This window comes from Gopherus flavomarginatus, chromosome 4, assembly GCF_025201925.1.
Source record: "Gopherus flavomarginatus isolate rGopFla2 chromosome 4, rGopFla2.mat.asm, whole genome shotgun sequence".
In the NCBI taxonomy this organism is placed as follows: Eukaryota; Metazoa; Chordata; order Testudines; family Testudinidae; genus Gopherus; species Gopherus flavomarginatus.
In genome coordinates this window covers 5,757,959-5,779,179 of record NC_066620.1, presented here as the reverse complement: position 1 = coordinate 5,779,179, position 21,221 = coordinate 5,757,959, and the positions used below count along the sequence as shown (strand labels likewise).

The window sequence follows — 21,221 nt, the reverse complement described above, 5'->3', positions numbered from 1 at the left end:
TTTTAATAGGAAAACTTGATTTTTAAAATGTAGGCCATACAAAAATATGTAAAGGAAAAAATATTTGTATTATTGTAGTCTATAGAATTACGCGGCCAAATTCATCCTTGATGGACGTGCACTAATTTTAGTGAATTTTACACCAGAAGTGGATGCATCCCATTGTGCCTAATAAAAAATAAAACACCATAACAAAATATTTAGGTGAAGTTACTGCATCAGACTGTAATTCCACAACCATAGAATATACAGCCCACTGTACAACTGCAGAATTCACAGGATGCTTCCTTGGCCAGCAGAGGTAAGACTGTCTGTTATTCTCTTGGATTTGCAACATAAGTAAGATGATCAGCACTTTGATTCTTCTGCCTGGAGACAAGCAGAAAGAATAGAGCAAAGAATACAGATATGAAAATAGAGTTACTGGCCTACGAGTCACCAGATTTCACGCAGAATAAAGTGTCATTGAGAATCTGCCTGGTGGAAGCAGAGGGAAAGAGAGAAAGAGACTGCTACCCTTCTCTCATCCTTGAGTGGCAGCACACTATGATTCTCGCCTCACCATTATACAAGTTTTTTGTTTTTTGTTTTTTTAAATAGCATTGGATATTTCTGTAGCAGCATCAAATGAATGAAAACAACTCAAAAACATGAGGTTTTAATGCCACAATATATAAATCTCTCTTCTCTTTCTCAACTCCTGTTGGGAAGTTATGACAGGGAAAGGAAGGAGTAGAAAAAGGAGTATAAAACTCCTTGTGGTCTTCAGATTCTTCTCCACTGATTTAAGATGGAAACATGGGGTATGTCTACACTACAAAATTAGGTCGAATTTATAGAAGTCGTTTTTTTAGAAATCATTTTTATACAGTCGATTGTGTGTCCCCACCCCCAAAATGCTCTAAGTGCATTAAGTCGGCGGAACCGAGGCTAGCATCGACTTCTGGAGCATTGCACTGTGGGTAGCTATCCCACAGTTCCTGCAGTCCCCGCTGCCCATTGGAATTCTGGGTTGAGATCCCAATGCCCGATGGGACAAAAACAGTGTCGCGGGTGATTCTGGTTACATGTCATCAGGCCCCCTCTCTCCTTCCCTCCCTCTGTGAAAGCAACGGCAGACAATCGTTCACACCTTTTTTCCTGGGTTACCTGAGCAGACACCATACCACGGCAAGCATGGAGCCTGCTCAGCTCACTGTCACCCTACGTCTCCTGGGTGCTGGCAGATGTGGGACTGCATTGCTACACAGCAGCAGCTCATTGCCTTTTGGCAGCAGATGGTGCATTATGATTGGTAGCCATCGTCATCGTATTCCTGGGTGCTCTTTTAGCCGACCTCGGTGAGGTAGGTCAGGGGCGCCTGGGCAGACATAGGAGTGACTCAGCCAGGTCATTCCCATCTTCTGCCAAGCACCCAGGAGATGACGATGGCTAGCAGTTGTACTGCACCATCTGCTGCCAGCCTAAGATGTAAAAGACAGATGGAGTGGATCAAAACAAGAAATTGACCCGATTTGTTTTGTGAACTCAACCGTCTGCTAAACCCAGGATTTTGAGTTCAATCCTTGAGGGGGTCATTCTGTGCGACAGTTGTTTGTGTTTCTCCCTGATGCAAAATCACCCCTTTTGTTGATTTTAATTCCCTGTAAGCCATGTTGTCAGTCGCCTCTCCCTCCATCAGCGCAACGGCAGACAATTGTTTTGCGCAAAGCCAGGCAAGGAGGCGACGGCAGCGCAGTGACAAGAGTGATGAGGACATAGACATGGTCACAGACTTCTTACGAAGTGCAGGCCAGGCAATGTGCCCCGGCAATGTCCACATAATGCTGATGAGCTCTGCATGGTCACCTGCGCTGATCAGCTTGCCACGCTGGCCAAACAGGATATGAAATTCAAAAGTTCGTGGGCCTTTTCCTGTCTACCTGGCCAGTGCATATGAGTTGAGAGCGCTGTCCAGAGCGGTCACAATGGAGAACTCTGGGATAGCTCCTGGAGGCCAATACCGTCAATTTGCGTCCACACTACCCCAAATTCGACCCGGCAAGGCCGATTTCAATGCTAATCCCCTCATTGGAGGTGGAGTAAAGAAACAGATTTAAAGAGCCCTTTAAGTTGAAAAAAAGGGCTTTATTGTGTGGACGGGTCTAGGGTTAAATTGAGGTAATGCTGCTAAATTCGACTTAAAGTCGTAGTGTAGACCAGGCCATGGATTCCTCCTATACGAACATTTGGATGGGTAACATCAGTCCCGTTGTGAATATGGCAGATACATGTCATGATCTTATTTGAAAGTATCACCCAGATCTCGCATCTCTCTCTTTCTCACTCCTGGCTGGCTGACACGATAAACCCAATCTTTTCATGATTTGTTCCGGTCAGGTATTGATTCATGTACTGAAAAAATGTTGTGTGTGAGGAGAACTATAACATTTTTCTTCTGATTGAGCGGCACAAGAGAGTCACATGGACATGTTCATTCAAGTACATAGCCTTATCTGGTTCCTTTGGCATATAGACCTCTAAATGTGGGATTTCATAGCTTAGTTCTCTGAGCAGGTCTGTGTACTCCTGTTGGAGTTCCAGGGGATTATTGTTTTGGGGGATTTCAATGTTTATACTGATATTAGCTCATATGGATCAGCAAGTCAGATTTGAAGAAATGGACACCTTGGATTTTACCGTGAGGATGAAAAAAGCTCCCACAGGGCTTGCTGTATATTCATCCTTGTCTTTGGAGCTGGTTTGGATATCACAGATACTCGGGCTCAAACCATCAGCTCATTGGTTTCACTGTGAACCTTATTTTATATCTATTATCATTGCTAGAACCAAATCTCACAGACCCCAGTGAAGATATGATCTGAAGGCAATGAGATTGCATAGGTGTGAATGAAGACCTGCAGGATCTTTATTACAAGTATTATGGGAAAAGGAAAAGACACAGCTTGAGTAACAAAAACAGGATGAGTTTGCAGGGCTGGTAGTCAGAAATTCCATCTTTTTAATGTTAACTAAGCAAATGTGATATAGAAATCAACATGTCAATGAATATGGCACCTCACAATGACAATTAACAGTTACTTCTCAGGGCACAACCGTATTTTAAAGCAAATGAGGTAGCTATGGTGCCACTACTGATAGATCTTAACAATTCACTTTACGAGGGTAGGGTGCCAACATCCTTAAACCACGCACAAGTTTGCCTCCTGTCCAAAATATCTCTGAATTCTGAAGTGTCCGCCAGTTACTGTTCAATCGTAAACAAAAAAGTAGCTGGATATCAACAAAATTCTGAGTTGGTTCCTGTCTAGGTTCTGGCCATCCTTTGGAGCTGAGATTGCTTGTCTGGATTGTGAATGATCCAATTATGGTTTTAAATTGAAGTCGGTTGGTGATTTTTGCTACTATAACTCATCAGTTTTCTTTCACTCCTTTTCTTTTCCTTTATTAGACTCGATCGCTCATTTATTCATCCATGTTTGTATTTTAAGAGAATGATATTTTATCACATTATATTGCATGTGTTTTTATTCTACTGTACTGAACTCTGAAGGTTTTGGAAGTGAGGCAAATGAAATAAAATGATTGCTATTATTATTAGTAATAATGGTATTTGATGCTGCCATGGAAATGCAGAATCCAATGTTCACAAGGCACTTAATTTGAGGGATCTAGCTGCCAAATTTAACTCCCATGTGCTGCAGAATAAAGAGGGGCTTGTATACATAGTACAATTTATGTTCCATTCAAGTTTTGATTTGAGCATATGAAGAGTAACTCCTGTATTTCAAAATAACATACTTAATATCTTAAAAATGAGTATCATAGTAAATGATATAAATGAGTTACCTTTTTGGTCAGTGAATCATCTGAATCTGACGGCATTCTTGTGGAAACATGAAAAATGACTTCCACAGTAGAGGTAGCATGATACGGTGCTGTTTGTCCTGTGCTGCCATTACGTTGCAGACCACCCATAAATCCACAATGTGTTGAAAGATCAACCTGATTGATATAAAAGGGAAAACAATAAGGAGAAAACCTTCTCCTTACTGAGCCACATGTAAAGGATATTATAGCATAGATGATCAACGGGGGTGTCTGTGGGGGGGGTGTAATATATTTAAAGTGTTAAGGCTTTAATTTTCTGCGTGTGGGGGGTCTTTGTAGAACATTTTAGGACACACCAGCTTTCTGTTTCTGTATCTGTAAGCCCCAATTGGTATTATATCTTTCTAGTAGCAAATGACAAGAGGGATCAAAATAATTCTTTAACACTAGGCTCCTTGATTCTGGTTAATTCTGTTTGAGCAAAGCAGTTCAAGAAACCTCAGAGTAGAGAACCACACCCATGTACCCTTAATGAAAAATCAATGTCCAATATGGAGAAAACACAAACAGGGAAACCATAGGTAAAAAGAACAACCTCTCTCACTAAGTGTGGTTGCCATTACAATTTAGTAAAAAAATATAAATATCTAAAAGCATAGACGCTCACTACTGCTTCAGTCTTAGAAAACCTTTAGAACTATAAAACCCCACTTTAAAGGGCAAAGGGGAGTCTGAATTTCCACTCCACAGCTCAGCAATCTGGACTGACCCATTAAAGAGAGAAGCTAAAATTCGAGCAATAGAACTATCTGTTTTCTCTTCTATACTATGGGTCAGTGCAGACAGTGGGAACTTTAATGGCAATATCACTATAAGCATTACTGTTACAACAGTCAACAGACCACATAATACATAGCTTCCCTGCAGGCATGCCAAACTGGGAGTGACAAAAGAAATGATGTAGGAATGCCTAGGTTTACAGTTCTGCAGAGTTCTAAAAGGAAAGCATCTTTCTGCCTGTGAGATGGCTAAAGCCCTGTTAGAGTGGGCTCTGATGGCTGGAAGGTGATACCTGCTTTAGACCACAGAGGTGAGAGAATGACTCAGAGGTGTATCTGGCGATTAAGTCCTTCAACTCCCTCTACTGCTGTAAGATGAACAAAAGGTCAGATGACTGCTTCTAGGCCTTTTTTAAGCCTGACCCCCAGTTTCTTCTTTACATTAAAGGTATGCAGTAACTCTCATTATTTAGAAAGGAACAGAGAAAAGGAAGGACTCGCTTCAGCCAGTCTGTCAGGGAAAGGAACATGGGAAAGGAATTAGTGAGGGGCCAATTTGGTTATCATTGCATTTTGATTAAAGATTCAGTAAAGATCTTCAAAGGGAAGGACCTGAAGATCTTCCATTCTCTTAGCTGAACTATTGGCCTCTACAAAAATTGTCTGAAAGGTGGAGAATCTTTTGGAGACTTGTCTTACAGGCTTGCAGAGAAAACACAGGAGGGCATATAAGACCAGGTTCAGATAGAAAAGAGTATAAACAGTTGGGAAGGAAGCAGAGCCTTGGCTTGTTTATTGTCTTACTGCCTTTGGTTCTGATCTAAAAGGAAACGGTTCAAGTTTGCTTACCTTACATGTTGAAAGTTGTTTTTTTCTGTTAGCCATGCAGACTCGGCCTCTGAGCTGAAAGTTAAGCTAGGTTCTTTTTACTGTTTCATGCATTATCACTAGCATTATGGATCCCCTAGGTCAAATTCTGCCTTCAGTTGCACCTCAGTAGGATTCCACAGTGCACATGAGGACAGACTATGGCCACGCAGTTGGACCTTAATTAACAATCCTCTTGATGATGTGTGATCCAGAACAGAATCCAGCTCACTCTTCTCATCGCTGCAGTGACTCTGCAGGGCTAACAAGAGTAAACAGCTGTAAAAATGTACTTTTCTCACTGAAGCAAGGAGAGTAAGACTAAACACATGGAGCAGCTCTGTTGAAAAGAGGATTCCATTTTTGGAGAGTAATTTTCTGACCATAATTTCCTTTATGGAATAGGATCACTCCTGGGTGAGACTCCACTGGCCATTCTTGTTGCTACTTTTAGCACTCTAGCTCAGCTGTGCTAACACGTCTGTCTATTTGAGCTGGAAGGTATACTTCCAGCTGCAGCATCCTGAATGGATGAAGTGGTATATTGCATCAAAGTGCCCTGGATCAAATGAAGAATACTGGGATGCCACTGGCCTAGGATCTCAACACCTTCTAATGCAACTTTTCTATTAGCAGGGAAAGAGAAAAGATGTACTACCTGTGGCATGTAGGTGGTACAAGGCATCAACCTCAAGAGCATCATCCTCATTCAAAAGGTGGACAGCAGAAGAGGAGCTTCTGTACCTTCCCATTTTCTGGTATAATATTTAGGTCCCTGTGGGGCAAATGCCCATAGCTGTCATATAAGGAGAATACCTAGATCTGTGGTTCCCCTTAATGGATCTGACAGAGGCATAGCCAGTCTGCTCTGCAATTCTTTTTTTGAGACTATGTGAAAATGCAAGTGACCATGGTCATGTTTATCTTCACCACTCTGCCTTTTAGATCACAGCTGAAATGAAGAAGGACAAACTACACTGGCCAGTGGCCTTAGTTTCAGAGGTGATAAGCATCCACAGCTCTCATTCAATTCCGCTGGATCAGTGGGTTCTCAACACCTCTGAAAATCAGGTCCTTAGTTCCCAGACAATTAGGAGCTCTCTGATTTAATCAGGCAGCCTTATACTACTTTGTGACAAAAGTGAGCAGTACAGGTCAAGAAGCTACAGATGACCCCTAACAGAAAATATCCTTTCACAGTCAACAGCTCAGGGATAAGTTCAGGTCTAGTGAAAGAGAGTAGCAGCTCTAATGGGTACAGAAATCTCATAAGTCAGAGCTGGAGAGAGTACTTGTGGAAGTGAGCCCACTAATAGATGGATCTATTTATTGAGGTTGTTTATTGAGTGCTAGTCTCTGTAGTATGCAAGCTTTCTAGGCAAAGCAACATGAACTTTGAAGTAGGCCTCTGCAAGAGCAGAAATCTGATCTCTGAAAGCCTACTGACTCAAGGCTTTAGGAAGAACAGCTTGCCACAGCGACTACTGAGTCAGGGAAGGGTAAAGGATTTCTTGGACTATGTAACTTCACGCTAGGATTATAGTAAGGATCAGACAATACCTCTTGGAATATCTGGTCTCAGAATGTAACTCAGATGAGTAGGTCTTCCACAGAAAGATGTGTAACGAGGTTCTCCCGCTAATGAGTAACAGCTAACATCATCATCATCACTTTGATGGAAGTCTGGGGGTCAATGGCTAGACCAAACTCTAGGGCTTTATTGACCTATTAATATTGACCACAAGACAAAAATGTAGAGAAACAGATAACGGGAGTGTATCAATTTACATCCTGGAGATCCAGGGCATACAGACACACTTCCAGGTTCACTGCTGGAATCACTGACTTCAGTCATGAGATGAGGAAAGAACCAGCCAGGAAAAGGAGTTCAGAACCCCAATGAGACTTTGGAGACTACAAAAACCACATGATACCCTCTCTGGTGGGACTTGGGTCACTGTCCCAACAATCAGCAGGTTTTCAGCCTCTCCTGATTAATTTATCATTCAAGTAAGTCTTTGGACACAAGAAAGGGATTCAATTTAAGCTGTGTTACCTAAAGTAGAGAAATTCCTTTTCAGGAGTCAGTGATCTGACAAGTGGGGTTCATGTTTGTGAAAATCTAGGAAGGGAAATGGGAGAACCTAGAATAGGGTATAATGAAGTTCCCATAAATGGTGGACAGTTTTTCCATATAGTGTTCTGTGGTGCAAATGACAGAACAGAAGAAAATAACTGGAACCATTTTCCAGTGGAAATGTTCTCCACTAGCCCATTTATACCTCCAATGGAAAACAAACCATCTCAGAACAAATTGAAGATAAAAATAAATTACAAATAGCTAAAACCATAATTGATCCAGACATGGCTGTAGTTGGAAAATGAAATGGTTTAGCTGAGCTCAAACTAGCCTTTCAAAGGGCAGCTATTACAATATTATTTTGTTTCTCCATCTCCATCTGCAGATAGGAGGAAAAACAATAAACCACTGTCTGGACTGAGCTATGGGATACAGGAGAAAACTTGTTTTGTTCTGAAACATGTCAAATGTAACACAAGCTGCTCCAACAGTAATTCCTCCAATAATTTAAAGCAAATTTCTTTCTTTCTTTCTTAAAAAGTTAATGGAAAGTTGCATTCAGGTTGCTCCCTTCAGCGCAGCCCCCTGAAACACCTGATGGTAAGAAATATTTCACAACTGAATAAACAATGAATATACACATATATAAAAAATAAATTTAATTGAAATTAGTACTTTTAGCCTCCTTTTTTTAGAAACTATTTTCTAAAATATTTCAGTTTACATGTGGCAGGGAGTGCTTAACATACTGACTGTCAGGATTCTGCTTTGTATATTGCTCAGCATTTTTTTAAATGAACTTATGCCAAATATCATGCAGTATGTAAGTTTAAATTATTTCTTCAGTTTTGAAAATTTAAATGTGTGTAACTAATGTATAATTTACACATTCTTAAAATGTTGATTTCAACATCCCTACAAATACATTTGAAGTTTGCCTATATTTGTTATTATTACCTCCCAGCCCAATCCTGCAACAAAATCTTCATATGCTTGGCTTCCTCTTGCATTGGACAATATTGAGCATTTGTCCTCTTGTCCTTCTGCAATGTAAAACACTGCAATCTTGTGAGTTTCACGGCTGCAATTAGAGGTAACAAGAAATCTAAGTTCATTTTAAAATGTGGAGGTTACTTACTGTAACTGGAGGTTCTTTGAGATGTGTCCCTAACCGTAGTCCATGCGTGGGGCACACATGCGCACCAAACGCCCAAGTCTGAAAGTTCTTCAAAGCAATGCCTGTTGGTCCATGCATACACAGTAGCTCTCATGCTCCCACCCAAAGGTATGAGAAAGTATGTATTGACGTCTCTCCAGTTCCTCCTCTTACCGCAATCCAACAGGATCTGAAGCAAGAAAGGCCTTGCACGCAAAGCAAACACTCTCAGTTCCAGTAAGTTTATATGTAGTCTGGCCTCTTGTGTGGTCTAGGTACCCTGAGCAGTGTTGTCGTCCTGGTGAGCACCTCACCTCAGAAGAAAGGCATCTATCACAATGGTAGCCCTGGGGGTGGAAGGGCCGAAGGGAACTTCCACCATCAGGAGTGTGCACAAAGAGGGACAAGCATGCCCCTACCCAAATCTCTGTGTGTCTTAGCAGCCCAGGGAGGGAGGAAGCAGTGGCTGAGCTCCTCCTCCTCATACCCATAGAGCTGCAGCCAGCTGCTTCTCCTTACCTGCCAATGTAATCATCAAGAACTTCAGTTTTCAAATAAAGATGTTGAGTTGCTGAAGGTCCGAGATGGGTCTCCACCCTCTGTCCTTTTTTGGAATTAGGAAATACAGGGAGTAAAATCCTCTCCCATAGTAATGAGGCAGGATGTGTGCTATTGCCTCTCAGCGTAAGAGGGATTCAGCTTCCTGTTGAAGAATTACCTCATGAGAATGGTACCTGAAGGGGTGTGTGAGATGGGAAAGAGAGAAACTCTATGGACTACCCCTTGTGAATACTCTCCAGATCACAACTGTTCGTAGTGATCTTATTCCACTGGTGGGCGAAGAATGCAAGATGGCCCCCCAATAGTAATGGGACGAGGTGGCTGGAATCAGTGGTGATACACATGTCTTGACTGGTATGAGTAAAGACATTCTTGGCTTGTGGTTGAGACTGAGTAGAGGTTATGGCAGTAGCAGGGGCTGAGAAGCAAGGTCCGTCAATCTTCTGCCATTTGTGTGGTTGTGCAGTTCTGCTCTGATAATAAGGTGCATGAGGAGATGTGGCTTCGGTCTATACAGTAGCCGCTGGTATTTCCTCTTGAGGATCAGAGTATAAATCCCCAGGGAACACAGAGTTAATTTCAAGACTTTTAATGAGTGCTGAGACTTGTTCTCTCATTAAAGAGATTCAAAAGGGGAGGTCCTGGATGGTGTTTTGGACCTCCCTAGTAAACCCTGATAATTGCAGCCAGGAGTCCCTCCGCATGTCTAGACCAGTGACTAAACTTCTGGAAGCCATGTCTGCTTCATCCATTGCAGCCTGCAAGGATACCTATGCCACTAGCTTCCCCTCATCTACAAGAGACTGAAACTGGGCCCTGTCCTCTGTGGGAAGCTTGTCTGTGAAGTCCACAAGCCTGGAACAAGTATTAAAATCTTATTTTGCTAACAAAGCTAGATAGTTAGCTAAGGAAATTGCAGGCCTGAGGAGCAGAAGACCTTTCTCCCCAAGAAGTCCCATCCCTTAGAGCTTATTTACTAAAGTGGCTCCTTTGATAGCATGACCTAGCTGCCTGTACCAGCAGTGAGTTAGGGGCAGGATGGGAGAATAAGAATTCAGCCCCTTTTGCAGGAACAAAATACCTTCTCTCGGTTCTTTTTGGTGTCGGGGCACAGGATGCTGGGGTGCGCCATACTGTACTACCTGGTTCTTATATGGTCTCATTGATGGCTAGTCACCTTACTTGGTCCTTGCGACTAAGATGTCCAAGAGCTCGTGTTGAGGGTCCTGGACTGCCTCTAAAGGGATCTGTAGGTAACTGGCCACTCTTTGTAACAGCTCCTGGTAATGGCAATGGTCATTTGGTGAAGAAGGAGTGACTGCTTCATCTGGAGATAATGAAGAGGCACCCATTGGAACTGTTGGTACCTGCGGATTTGGTTCCACCTCTTCCTCCTCCTACACTGACAGAACTGGCTGGTGAGAAGGAGAGAAGCAGTACAACTCCTGAGAGGGGCTAGGACACCTTCCATAAAAATTCAATGGATCCCAATAAAGGCTAGAAAGAGGGATCAGTCAGTTTCAGGGGACCCCAAGGAAATCAGTATCAGCAATCCCTGGGGAAGTTGTACAAGGCAGAATGGTGAGCTTAACCCCTTGACTGTCTATCAGGGCTCGAGTGCCTCTATGGAGATAATGGCGTGGCCATCTCATCTGATTCAGCTCCAAGAACAGCTGCATTGGTAGTGACAATACCATCAGTACCAGGGCATTCCTGGCAGTTGGAGGTGAGAGAGCTCCTGGGACAGTGATGTAAGGTCCTCCTCCTGAGTAAGGATATCCTTTAGGACCGTGGTTCTACACCAGGGGTCCAGGGCCCCCTATGGGGGGCATGAGCAGGTTTCAGGGGGTCCACAAAGCAAGATCAGAATTAGACTCGCTGGAGCTCAGGGCAGAAAGATGAAGCCCCACCACCTGGGGCCCTGAGCCCCACCACCCGGGGCTGAAGCCTAAGCAATGTAGCTTTGTTGGGGCCCCTGTGACATGAGGTCGCAGGCAACTGCCCTACTTGCTATCTCCTAATGCCGGGCTGTCCCTAGCTTCTGTGTGCAGAAAAGCAGTTGTTGTGGCATTGGTGGGCTGTGGAGTTTTTATTGCATGTTAGAGGCGGGGGTGGGGCGCTCAGAAAGAAAAAGGTTGAGAATCCCTGCTTTAGGAGGGCTGGGCCAGAAAAAAGTGGAGATTGAGGATAAGGAGGAATATATCCTCCGATATTATATAAGTCTTGGTATGCCCTGGTGTCTGATGGGTTCTTGCAGTTAAGCCTGATGGATCCAATGCATCAACAACAATTGGACAGTCTTTAGATGGACGAGGTGGTACCGAAGATGGATTTGGAGCAGCACTCAGACGGAACTGGCAAGTGTCCATCCTTATGCTTCGGTACCAGGGTAACCGACAGAATTGGCGGACCTTTCTTTTTGTGTATCTTGCCCTCAGATCTGAGGGTCTTCATTGGAGTTGGCTCCTTAGGTTCCGCTTGCGACATCTCAACACAACTCAGACTGCTTTGAGGAGGAAATGCATTTCTTATGGACAGTCCTCAACAGGGATCTGTCTTTGCACTCATAAGAGTGCCCTCTACTCTCAGGAGGAGACCGAGAAGAAGAGTCCTTGGGTTTAGATGTTGACAGCGCCACTCCAAGACACATGCTAGGTGGGTGAGGCCAGTCTCCCTGGTCTGGATCGGAGAGGGGCCCCATAGCCTTCTCCATCAGGTGCTTCTGTAGAAGAAGCTTCAAGGCTTCTTGAGTTCTGGGTGGGAAGAAGCAGTAAATATTGCACTTTGTAGAGATATGCACCTCACCCAAACAGCACAGGCACTATTGATGTTCATGACAGATAGAGAAAGATCAAGGGCAGGAGACACAACTTTTGAATCGCAGTACTTTGGGGCATAGTCCCGGATTGGGGAGGGGTTCCCAAACTGGAGAGAAAGAAATACTCAATACTATACTATAACTTTTTTACTGCTAGTCTAAGAATATAACTATATACAAATAGATTATACAACTAAGTGAAGGAGGACAAGAGTCCGACTCTGGCCATGTGGCAGTAAGAAGGAACTGGAGAGGCATTAACCCTCACTGCCTTTTATAACACTGATCAAGAGCACAAGGAGAGCTACTGGACATGTATGGACCAATGGACACTGCTTTGAAGAACTTCCGGACTTGGGCGCATGGCATGCATGTGTATACATGTAGAATATACATAGGGACCATCACTTGAAGAACTTGTTAGTTCAATTAATTTTTCTTCAAATTAAGAGCAGTGTATTCTGAAATGTGACTACATAAAAATCATGCCATTTTACTCAACAGATCTGCTTCTTGCAGAAATACAGTCATATCATCCTACTTCAGTGGCAAAAGCTAACTTTTATCATTTTACTTCTGATTACACTGAAGAGTCAACACCATCGGGGTCTGAAGGGGGGGACTGAATTCTATTCTTCTTGTGCATCAGCAAAAACTTGATTATCTAATTACAATTACAGGGTTAGAGCAGCAAAGACTCCTGTGGCACCTTATAGACTAACAGACATTTTGGAGCATGAGCTTTCGTGGGTGAATACCCACTTCGTCGAATGCATGTAGTGGAAATTTCTAGGGGCAGGTATATATATGCAAGCAAGAAGCAAGCTAGAGATAATGAGGTTAGTTCAGTCAGGGAGGATGAGGCCCTGTTCTAGCAGTTGAGGTGTGAAAACCAAGGGAGGAGAAACTGGTTTTGTAGTTGGCATGCCATTCAGTCTTTGTTTAATCCTGAGCTGATAGTGTCAAATTTGCAGATGAACTGACGCTCAGCAGTTTCTCTCTGAAGTCTGGTCCTGAAGTTTTTTTGCTGCAGGATGGCTACCTTAAGATCTGTTACTGTGTGGCCAGGGAGTTCTCCTACAGGTTTTTGTATATTGCCATTCCTAATATCTGATTTGTGTCCATTTATCCTTTTCCGTAGAGACTGTCCAGTTTGGCCGATGTACATAGCAGAGGGGCATTGCTGGCATATGATGGCGTATATTACACTGGTGGACGTGCAGGTGAATGAACCGGTGATGGTGTGGTTGATCTGGTTAGGTCCTGCGATGGTGTCACTGGTGTAGCTATGTGGGCAGAGTTGGCATCGAGGTTTGTTGCATGGATTGGTTCCTGCGCTAGAGTTACTATGCTGCGGTGTGCAGTTACTGTGCAGCCTCACGGAAGACAATGGAGTTGCCCAGGTGTTAATGAGGGCATAATTTGGCCTGTAGAATCTTAATTACTGATGTAGAAGAAGGAAAAAAAAATGTTTATGGCCTTTCAGAACCCAAGCTGAATTTGATGAACCCAGGTGTGTAAAAAAGGGTTTTCCTGGGGTAAACTGAGCATATTTGTTATGAAAAATTATTGGGACACAATAATGCCCCACAATGCTATCTTTACAGTCACTTTTCAAAGAAAAAAAAATCACACTTTAAGGAATGGCAAATAGTACACAACATTCAGAACTCTATTCTGCCATTGCCTAGTTCTAAAGAGATGGGTTTAAGCTTGCTCTTTAGAGGACTGCTATTGTCATATGAATCATTTTGAAGAAAATTCTTCTTTGGGAAAATATTCTTTGGCTAATATACAGTTACAGTAGTTCCTTTCACCTATGTCATTATGGACACTGACATGAAAACAGGATTTTTGTTTAAGGAGTCATATTTCTGCTACTTGTATTCAATCTCATACATAGTGACACCAAAAGGAATTTGCTCATTCCAGTTTAAAAAAAAAAAAAAAACCAAGAAACCTTTTCATTTCCAACTTGTGAAGAGGGTGTCACCCAAATGGACTGACAGCATGGGGAAAACAGTAGTAGGCTGATTTACTGACTATCAAGGTTCTCTCATAAAAAACTCAAAACACTGAATTGAATACTCAATAAGTATTTGCATTGCTAACACAGGTAACTTCTTCTGGGAATGATTAGTTTTGTGGTGCCCTCTCTTGAAAATTTGGCCTTTAACATTAGAACTATTGAGTAAGTTTCACTTGCCATTGACGGGAGTCTAGATTTTTCAATTCTCTCAATAATTTAGAATTTTTCTTAAGTAGATGAAAGCTTTTTCTATAGATACATAAAACAAAGATTTAAGGGAAAATATATCACAGAATATATGACACAAGTTTTACAATTCACACAGCTAAATAAAAGGATGACTTAAAATGTACATATAAAAATTCCAAGCATTATGACTAAACTGTATCAGTTCTGTTCTATAGACCCCCAATCAGCAAAACAAAGTAAAGACTGAAAAATGCTCTTTTCCCAACTACTAACCAACCTCACAATTCTCTCTCTTTTCCAATATTTAGGGAAACAAAGGTATTTTGCAGTCTACCCTGAAGCTAATCAAATTGGGCTATTTCAGACCCAGAGACCATTCTCTTCGAGAATGCTATGCCAGTGGCTCCATCTGATTAATATCAAGGGGACTCCAGCATGAGCATGTTTGTAAATCACAATTGTGGCAGTACAGCACAGGGAAACTGAAGAATTCTTCAGTTTTTTGAGATAGCAGCAGCATTACAAACATACATTCATAGATACATTCTTACCTTCTATCCCAAGAATTCATTCCTAAGTCGTTTAGCAACAGCCTACAGAAATAAAATGGTGCTTGTGGTTCAGCAGAACTTGGTTCTTCTTCACTGGCTACTTTCATATCAAAATCGGAGCTGCATTTATGTACATGCTCTTTTTCTTGGGCACTCTGCCTTACTATGGCTTCTATGATCTCATTCTCTTGATCATGGCTCATACCAAATGGTGGTGGTGATGGCTCATTTAATTTTAGCTGTGGATGTAAAAGGCATTCAGGACTAGTATTACCAATCTTTTCCAGCAATTCGTCAAGAGCATCCTCTCCTCCTTCTGTTTGAGAGAACTCTGTCTGGGCCTCAAATTGCCATTCATGACTGCCCAAAACCACAAATGAATTATTTCCAGTCTGACGTGCTAGACAGCCTTCCAAAGGTCCGTATAATATTGTGCCATCCCAAGAATATTTCCCTGAGATATCTCTGACAATTACTCTTACATCTGAGAGGGCTCCTGCTGGCTCAGTATCCACGGTTGTTTCTGCAGGAATTTGAAGGTAAGATATAAGAGTACTGTCATTAAATACAAACAACTGCAAGTTTGGACTTTTGAAGACTTCTGAAGACAGCTCAGAAGATTCCACATAAAAGTTGTCATGATTCTCACTAATAAGGCTGTGAAGAATGGCAGGTCCGCCACTGAGGGGATAGTGACTTAAGTGGTTTACTAGATGTGTCATAACCATCCGGGCAGTTAGAGGTATTAATTCCAAGCTTCTTCTTCTTCTTTCTAAAAATCAATCAATACAAAGATAATAATCAACCACAGCAGCAAAGAGTAATTAAAATGAGAACCCACACATTTCAATCAATATATAGTCCATTGCAGGTTATAAGGCTGCATTGATTTTTTTTTCTTTTAAGCCATCCATTTTTCCATTAAAGAGACATTTTTTAAAATAATAAAACCAAACACTTCACATTCCATTTCAAATAATCTTTAGATTTCAAAATTCTCTTTTGGGTATTTTACATTTATTCTAATTCACATCTCCCTCAAAATGTAATTATCTGGGTATAAGACTACAATGACATCCAGTCAAAGTGGTAACATTTTATGAAAAATTTGACCTGAGACTGGCCATCAGAGTTGTCTTCTCTCTACTGTTCTAGGCTCATATTTACTTACAACCCCCAAAGTATAGCTCATCTATAGATATGAGACAGAGAGACCGAGAGTGTGTTTAACAATAAGGAAGTTGGGACATTAAAGAAATCTGATAAGACAAGATGGGTTAGATAATATTTTTTATTGAACTGACTTCTGTTGGTGAGAGAGACAAGCTTTCGAGCTACAAAGAGCTCTTCTTCAGGTCTTGGAAAGTTACTCAGAGTGTCACAGCTGAATAGAAGGTGAAACAGATTGTTTAACATAAGCAGTTAACATATATTCTAAGGGACCATTCAAGGTGAAGTGGCCTGCTAATAACCACCACAATCACAGGACAAAAAGAGGCATTAGTGGGCCATGGATTGTTATAACAACATAATATTTGTGGTAACCTGATGAGGCAGAGCTGATCTATCACTTCCTGATCAATCATAAAGCATTTGTCTATTTCTCATGACAGTGCTAGTCTTCTTTGCAAGGTGAGTTGCAATCATGAATTCTCTCTGTATACTGCCAAATTTGATGTAAAAGAACACTATCGAAGTATTGTTGTAGTCATGCTGATCCCAGACACTAGAGACAAGGTGGGCAAGGCAATATCTTTTATTGGACCAACTTCTTTTGGTGAGAGAGACAAGCTTTTGAGCTTACACATAGCTTTTCTTCATATCTGTGTAAGCTGTATTTCACAAATCCCCTGATTAAAACCCTCCCTTTTTTTTTTTTTTTTTTTAAAAAGAGTGGAATCTTGAAGAACATTTAATTTTACTGCCCCGTCCACCCTCGAAGACAGAAAACAGCTGCCTGCATTCTGTCACAATGGGCTGGAAACAGCTCTTTATGGACCTAATCAATGATATTCCATTCATCTGCAAGAAGAGGGTACAAGAGTGTTGTCAGGTGTTTCCTCCTTCCTACAGACTAAGCACTGACAAGCCTCTTAATAAACAATACTTATCATGCATACAGTGCTTTACATCTGCAAAGACAGACACACGACACACAGATGATTGTTTTCAAATGTTCTTTGCTGCTACTCCAGTCTAAAGCCTCATTGAATCTTGACTATCATAGTACAGTGGTTCTCAAACTGTGGGTTGGGACCCCAAAGTGAGTCCGACCCCATTTTAATGGGTTTTCCAGGGGTGGCATTAGTGTTGCTGGGGTGGAAGCTGAAGCCTGAGCCCCACTGCCCAGAGCCCAAGCCCAAGGGCTTCAGCCCTTAGTGGTGGGGCTCAGGTTACAAGCCCCAACCCCCCACCTGAGGCTGAAGCCTGTGGGCTTTGCCCCAACCGCCCCCCTGAGGTGGTGGGCTCAGTGGGCTCTGGCTTCAGTCCCCCCTCCTGGGGTTCTGTAGTGATTTCTGTTGCCAGAAGGGGGTCACGGAGCAACGAACTCAGCCATAGCACACTTGCAACAGCCTACTTTCATCTTATTTGACATTGGCTCATGACTTCTTAGCTGCGTTGCATACTCTTCAGAATGAATTTATGGTCCAAACAAGTTCATAATCTAGATCATAATCATCACTGTTTCAGGGAGAGCTGTGGTTTAGAACCCTGTCAGTCCCACTTCAGTGCATCCCCCAGGTGCCCAGCCTGGATTCCTGCACATCACTTTGGGTGGAACCACATCATCCTATCATTCTTGGATTAGATTCTGGGCTACAGCTCCCTTACCAAATGTGTTAACCTGACAGGCCCAACTTGGCATGTGGGTTTGGCACCTGTAAGCCCATTTCCTCGGGAAAACTGTGACAAAATAAGTTTGCAGTGACACAGAAATAGCTTCTTCAGAACAAAGCATTATTTATTCTTTCAGCCAAAGGTACCTAGCAACCAGAATCAAAGGTTAAAACAATAAAGGTCTATATGCATATTTCCCATTACCTAAACCCTGATCTTTCGTTGCAAGTGGTAATAAGTTCCATTCAGCCCAGTTACGTCCATCTCTGGGCTGGGAGGGACAGTCTGCATTGTTGCAGCAGCGTGCTCTCTCTAGGTTTGGCTACACTTGCAGCTGTACAGCACTGGGAGTTAATGCTGTCTTCGTACAGCTGTGCAGGGAAAGTGCTGCAGTGTGGCCACACTGACAGCTACCAGCGCTGCAGTGTGGTCACATTTACAGCATTTGCAGCGGTGTTGGGAGTGGTGCATTATGGGCAGCTAACCCAGCGTCAGGGCCATCCTTAGGACTTATGGTGCCCTAGGTGGGATTATTAAACTGGTGCCCCTGTGCCTGTCTTGCTCTTAGCAACACAAATATAAGCATACACTATTGGAAAACTTGCCACATGCATGTTATTAAAACCAGTTTAACTTAATTAAGCACATTGTAATGCTGATGGGGACTAGCACTAAAGAAATAGCACTACAGAAAAAATTCTTATTTGACAGAATGATGCAAATAATATAATTTTTTTAATTTGTCAACATTTTATTGGAAATTTCTATGAAGAGGTATTGAAACAAGGATTTGTTTTTAATTAAAAGCAATCTTTCTGGCTTTTTTGCTGCAAAAAACAGTCAAAATGTCATCGTATAACAAAGACAAAGTTATGTCTTGTTTGATTGCAAGAATAGCAAGACCAGTCAAGTGTTCAGGGCTGGCGCTTCCATTTAGGCAACCTAGGTGGTCGCCTAGAACACCAGGATTTGGAAGGGTGGCATTTTGCCGCCCTCAGCAGCAATTCGGCGGTGGAGGGTCCTTCCGCGCTCTGGGTCGGCAGCGGCAATTCTGCGGTGGGTCCTTCACTTGCTCTGGGACCCGCCGCCGAAGTGTCCCAAAGACCAGAAGTGCAGAAGAACCTCAACCTAGGGCGCCAAAAACCCTGGCACGGCTCCTGCAAGTGTTCCTGACTCCTTATAGAGTGGAGATAGTTTTTAATGAGCTTTAGTTTTGAGAAACTCCATTCTCCTGATGCTTCTGTTACAGGAATTGTCAGGAGAATACGAGTGGCAATGTACAAATTAGGATATATGTCAACAAGTTTGCTGATATGAGTAAACTGTACAATGTCCATCGATTTTGCATGTGGCAACATTGATGACAGTGTACTCAATTCTTGGTACAGTTCAAGTCCATTTAAATCAAAACGTGATCAGGAGGCTCTCTAGGTCAGGGATCCCCAACGCAGTGCCCGCAGGTGCCATGGCGCCTGCAGGGGCCTCTCAGTGTACCCGCGGACTGGCTGGCGGACGAGCATCCACCGAAATGCCGTCAAAATTCGGCGGCATTTCGGCGGCGATGCCTCTGGATGACACCGCTTGCCACCAATAAGCAGCAGCATCCAGAGACATCGCCGCTGAAATGCCACCGAATTTCGGCGGCATTTCGGCGGATGCTCATCCACTGCCACGGTCCTTCATCTGGCGCCCGCCAAACGACAAAGGTTGGGGACCACTACTCTAGGTTCTTGAACTTTGTCATTAGTTGTTCTTGTTTTCCTTTTTCGTTGAATTTATTCCTGCTCAGCCCGCTACCAGCTGAGTGAATGGAACCCCAGGCCAACAGCGGGTTGAATGGCTTAGCCGGAGTCTCAGCTGCCAGCTTGCTCAGCCTGCTGCCAGCCTGGGGTTCCTTGGGGGTCCTCAGGCCAGCAGCGGGTGCTGAGGGGGGCTGGCGGCCTGGACCCCGCGTGGCAATGGGGCAGCAGCCGGAACCCCAGAGCAGCGGCGGGCTGAGCCGCTCAGCCCACCACCGCATGCCATCAAAAATCAGCTCGCATGCCACTTTTGGCACATGTGCTGTAGGTTGCCAACCCCTGCTCTATACACTAGTAAGGAGATAAGCATATTACAGTTGTTGGAGGGCTCTATTTAGCAGTAACAGGCTATAGGGAAGTCAGTCAACATTTTTTGTTTCTCTGATGAAAACTGGCCCACTCCCTTCCCCATGCCAAACTTGTCACAAATAATTGTCAACAACTTAATTTTCTGTTTTTTCTGTTTTTTTTTAAATATTGAAATTGAATTCAGGATTGTTAGCAAGCATTTTTGGCGAACAAATTTGTTAAATGACAATCTAAATGGCAACGCAGTACCGCTTCCAATCTTGGCTCACCCCCCAGCCTGCTGGTCCAACAGCTGCAGTAGAGGAGGAGATAGGTGGAAAACTGCAGGACGCCAAAATCCACCTCTTGGGGTGCAGAGTGGCAACAGCAGCAGCAAACCCTCAGCTCCGATCACACGCCAATGGGCACCACCGCCAGCTCTACAGACCCTGGTGAAGTTAGCACAGCATCTGATCTCAGGGATGGGGCACCCATGGAGCCACAGCAGCTCATCCTGCCCTGTGCAGCTACCCCCGGATGAGATGGATCACTGCAGCCCAGGGGAGAGACGTGCTCCCCAGCTAGGGTGACCAGATCCAGATGTCCTGATTTTATAGGGCCAGTCCCGATATTTGGGGCTGTGTCTTATATAGGTAACAATTACCCCCACCTAAGGTGACCAGACAACAAGTGTGAAAAATTGGGACAGGGGTAGGGGGGAATAGGAGCCTATATAAGAAAAAGACCCAAAAATCAGAACTGTCCCTATAAAATCGGGACAGCCGGTCACCCTACAGGTGAGTTCCTTCCCCCACCCCTTCCCAGAGACCCCAGCAGCCAATCCCCCCTCTCAGAATGTGCTGCATTCATCTCTCTCTAGGACCCAGCAGCCCTGCTCTTACATGCTCTACTCCTTCCCGTCTGTTCGGGCTCCCGGCAGAGCGATGCCCCCAGACCTAGTGGTGCCCTAGGCGGCTGCCTATTCTGTTTATGGCTAAGGACGGCCCTGCCCAGCGTTCAAGAGGCTGCAACGTGCTTTTCAAAAGAGGGAGGTGGGGTGGAGTGTGACAGGGAGCTTGGAGGAGACAGAGAGAGTGGATTTTTGGAGCTGACACTGTGTCAGCTCCCTGCTTTTCAAGTTCTGATCCCTTCCCCCATCCCTCTCTCATTCACTAAATGCAAATAGCCTTCTTTGTTTTTTTCCTCACAGACCAGATAAGCAGCTGCTCCGAAACGGACTCCCCCCACCCTCCCACCCGCCCGCCGTGCTGCTTCTCTCCTCAAGCAAACACTAGCTGTGGACATTCCAAAGGGATCCCTCTGCCTCTGCTCATTCACTGCAAAACAGGAGCTGTGTTTGTTTTTTAGATAAGCAGTTCCGGGAGCCCCGAGTTCACAACAAAACAAAGAGAGGCATCACAACAAAACAAAGAGT

The 21,221-nt window shown here is 43.5% G+C and overlaps 1 protein-coding gene across 3 annotated transcripts in view; it reads right to left on the bottom strand.

The window, feature by feature from the left end:
* The window catches only part of RALGAPA2 (Ral GTPase activating protein catalytic subunit alpha 2), a 309,497-nt gene that overhangs the window by 112,043 nt on the left and 176,233 nt on the right, over positions 1 to 21,221 (bottom strand). For all 3 annotated transcript variants that reach the window (XM_050951273.1, XM_050951274.1, XM_050951275.1), the window contains 4 exons: positions 14,862 to 15,633; positions 14,299 to 14,370; positions 8,515 to 8,638; positions 3,850 to 4,005 (listed from right to left, as the gene is read on the bottom strand). In XM_050951273.1, coding sequence (XP_050807230.1) covers positions 3,850 to 4,005; positions 8,515 to 8,638; positions 14,299 to 14,370; positions 14,862 to 15,633 — 1,124 coding nt within the window. The remainder of the gene's footprint in view (positions 1 to 3,849; positions 4,006 to 8,514; positions 8,639 to 14,298; positions 14,371 to 14,861; positions 15,634 to 21,221) is intronic.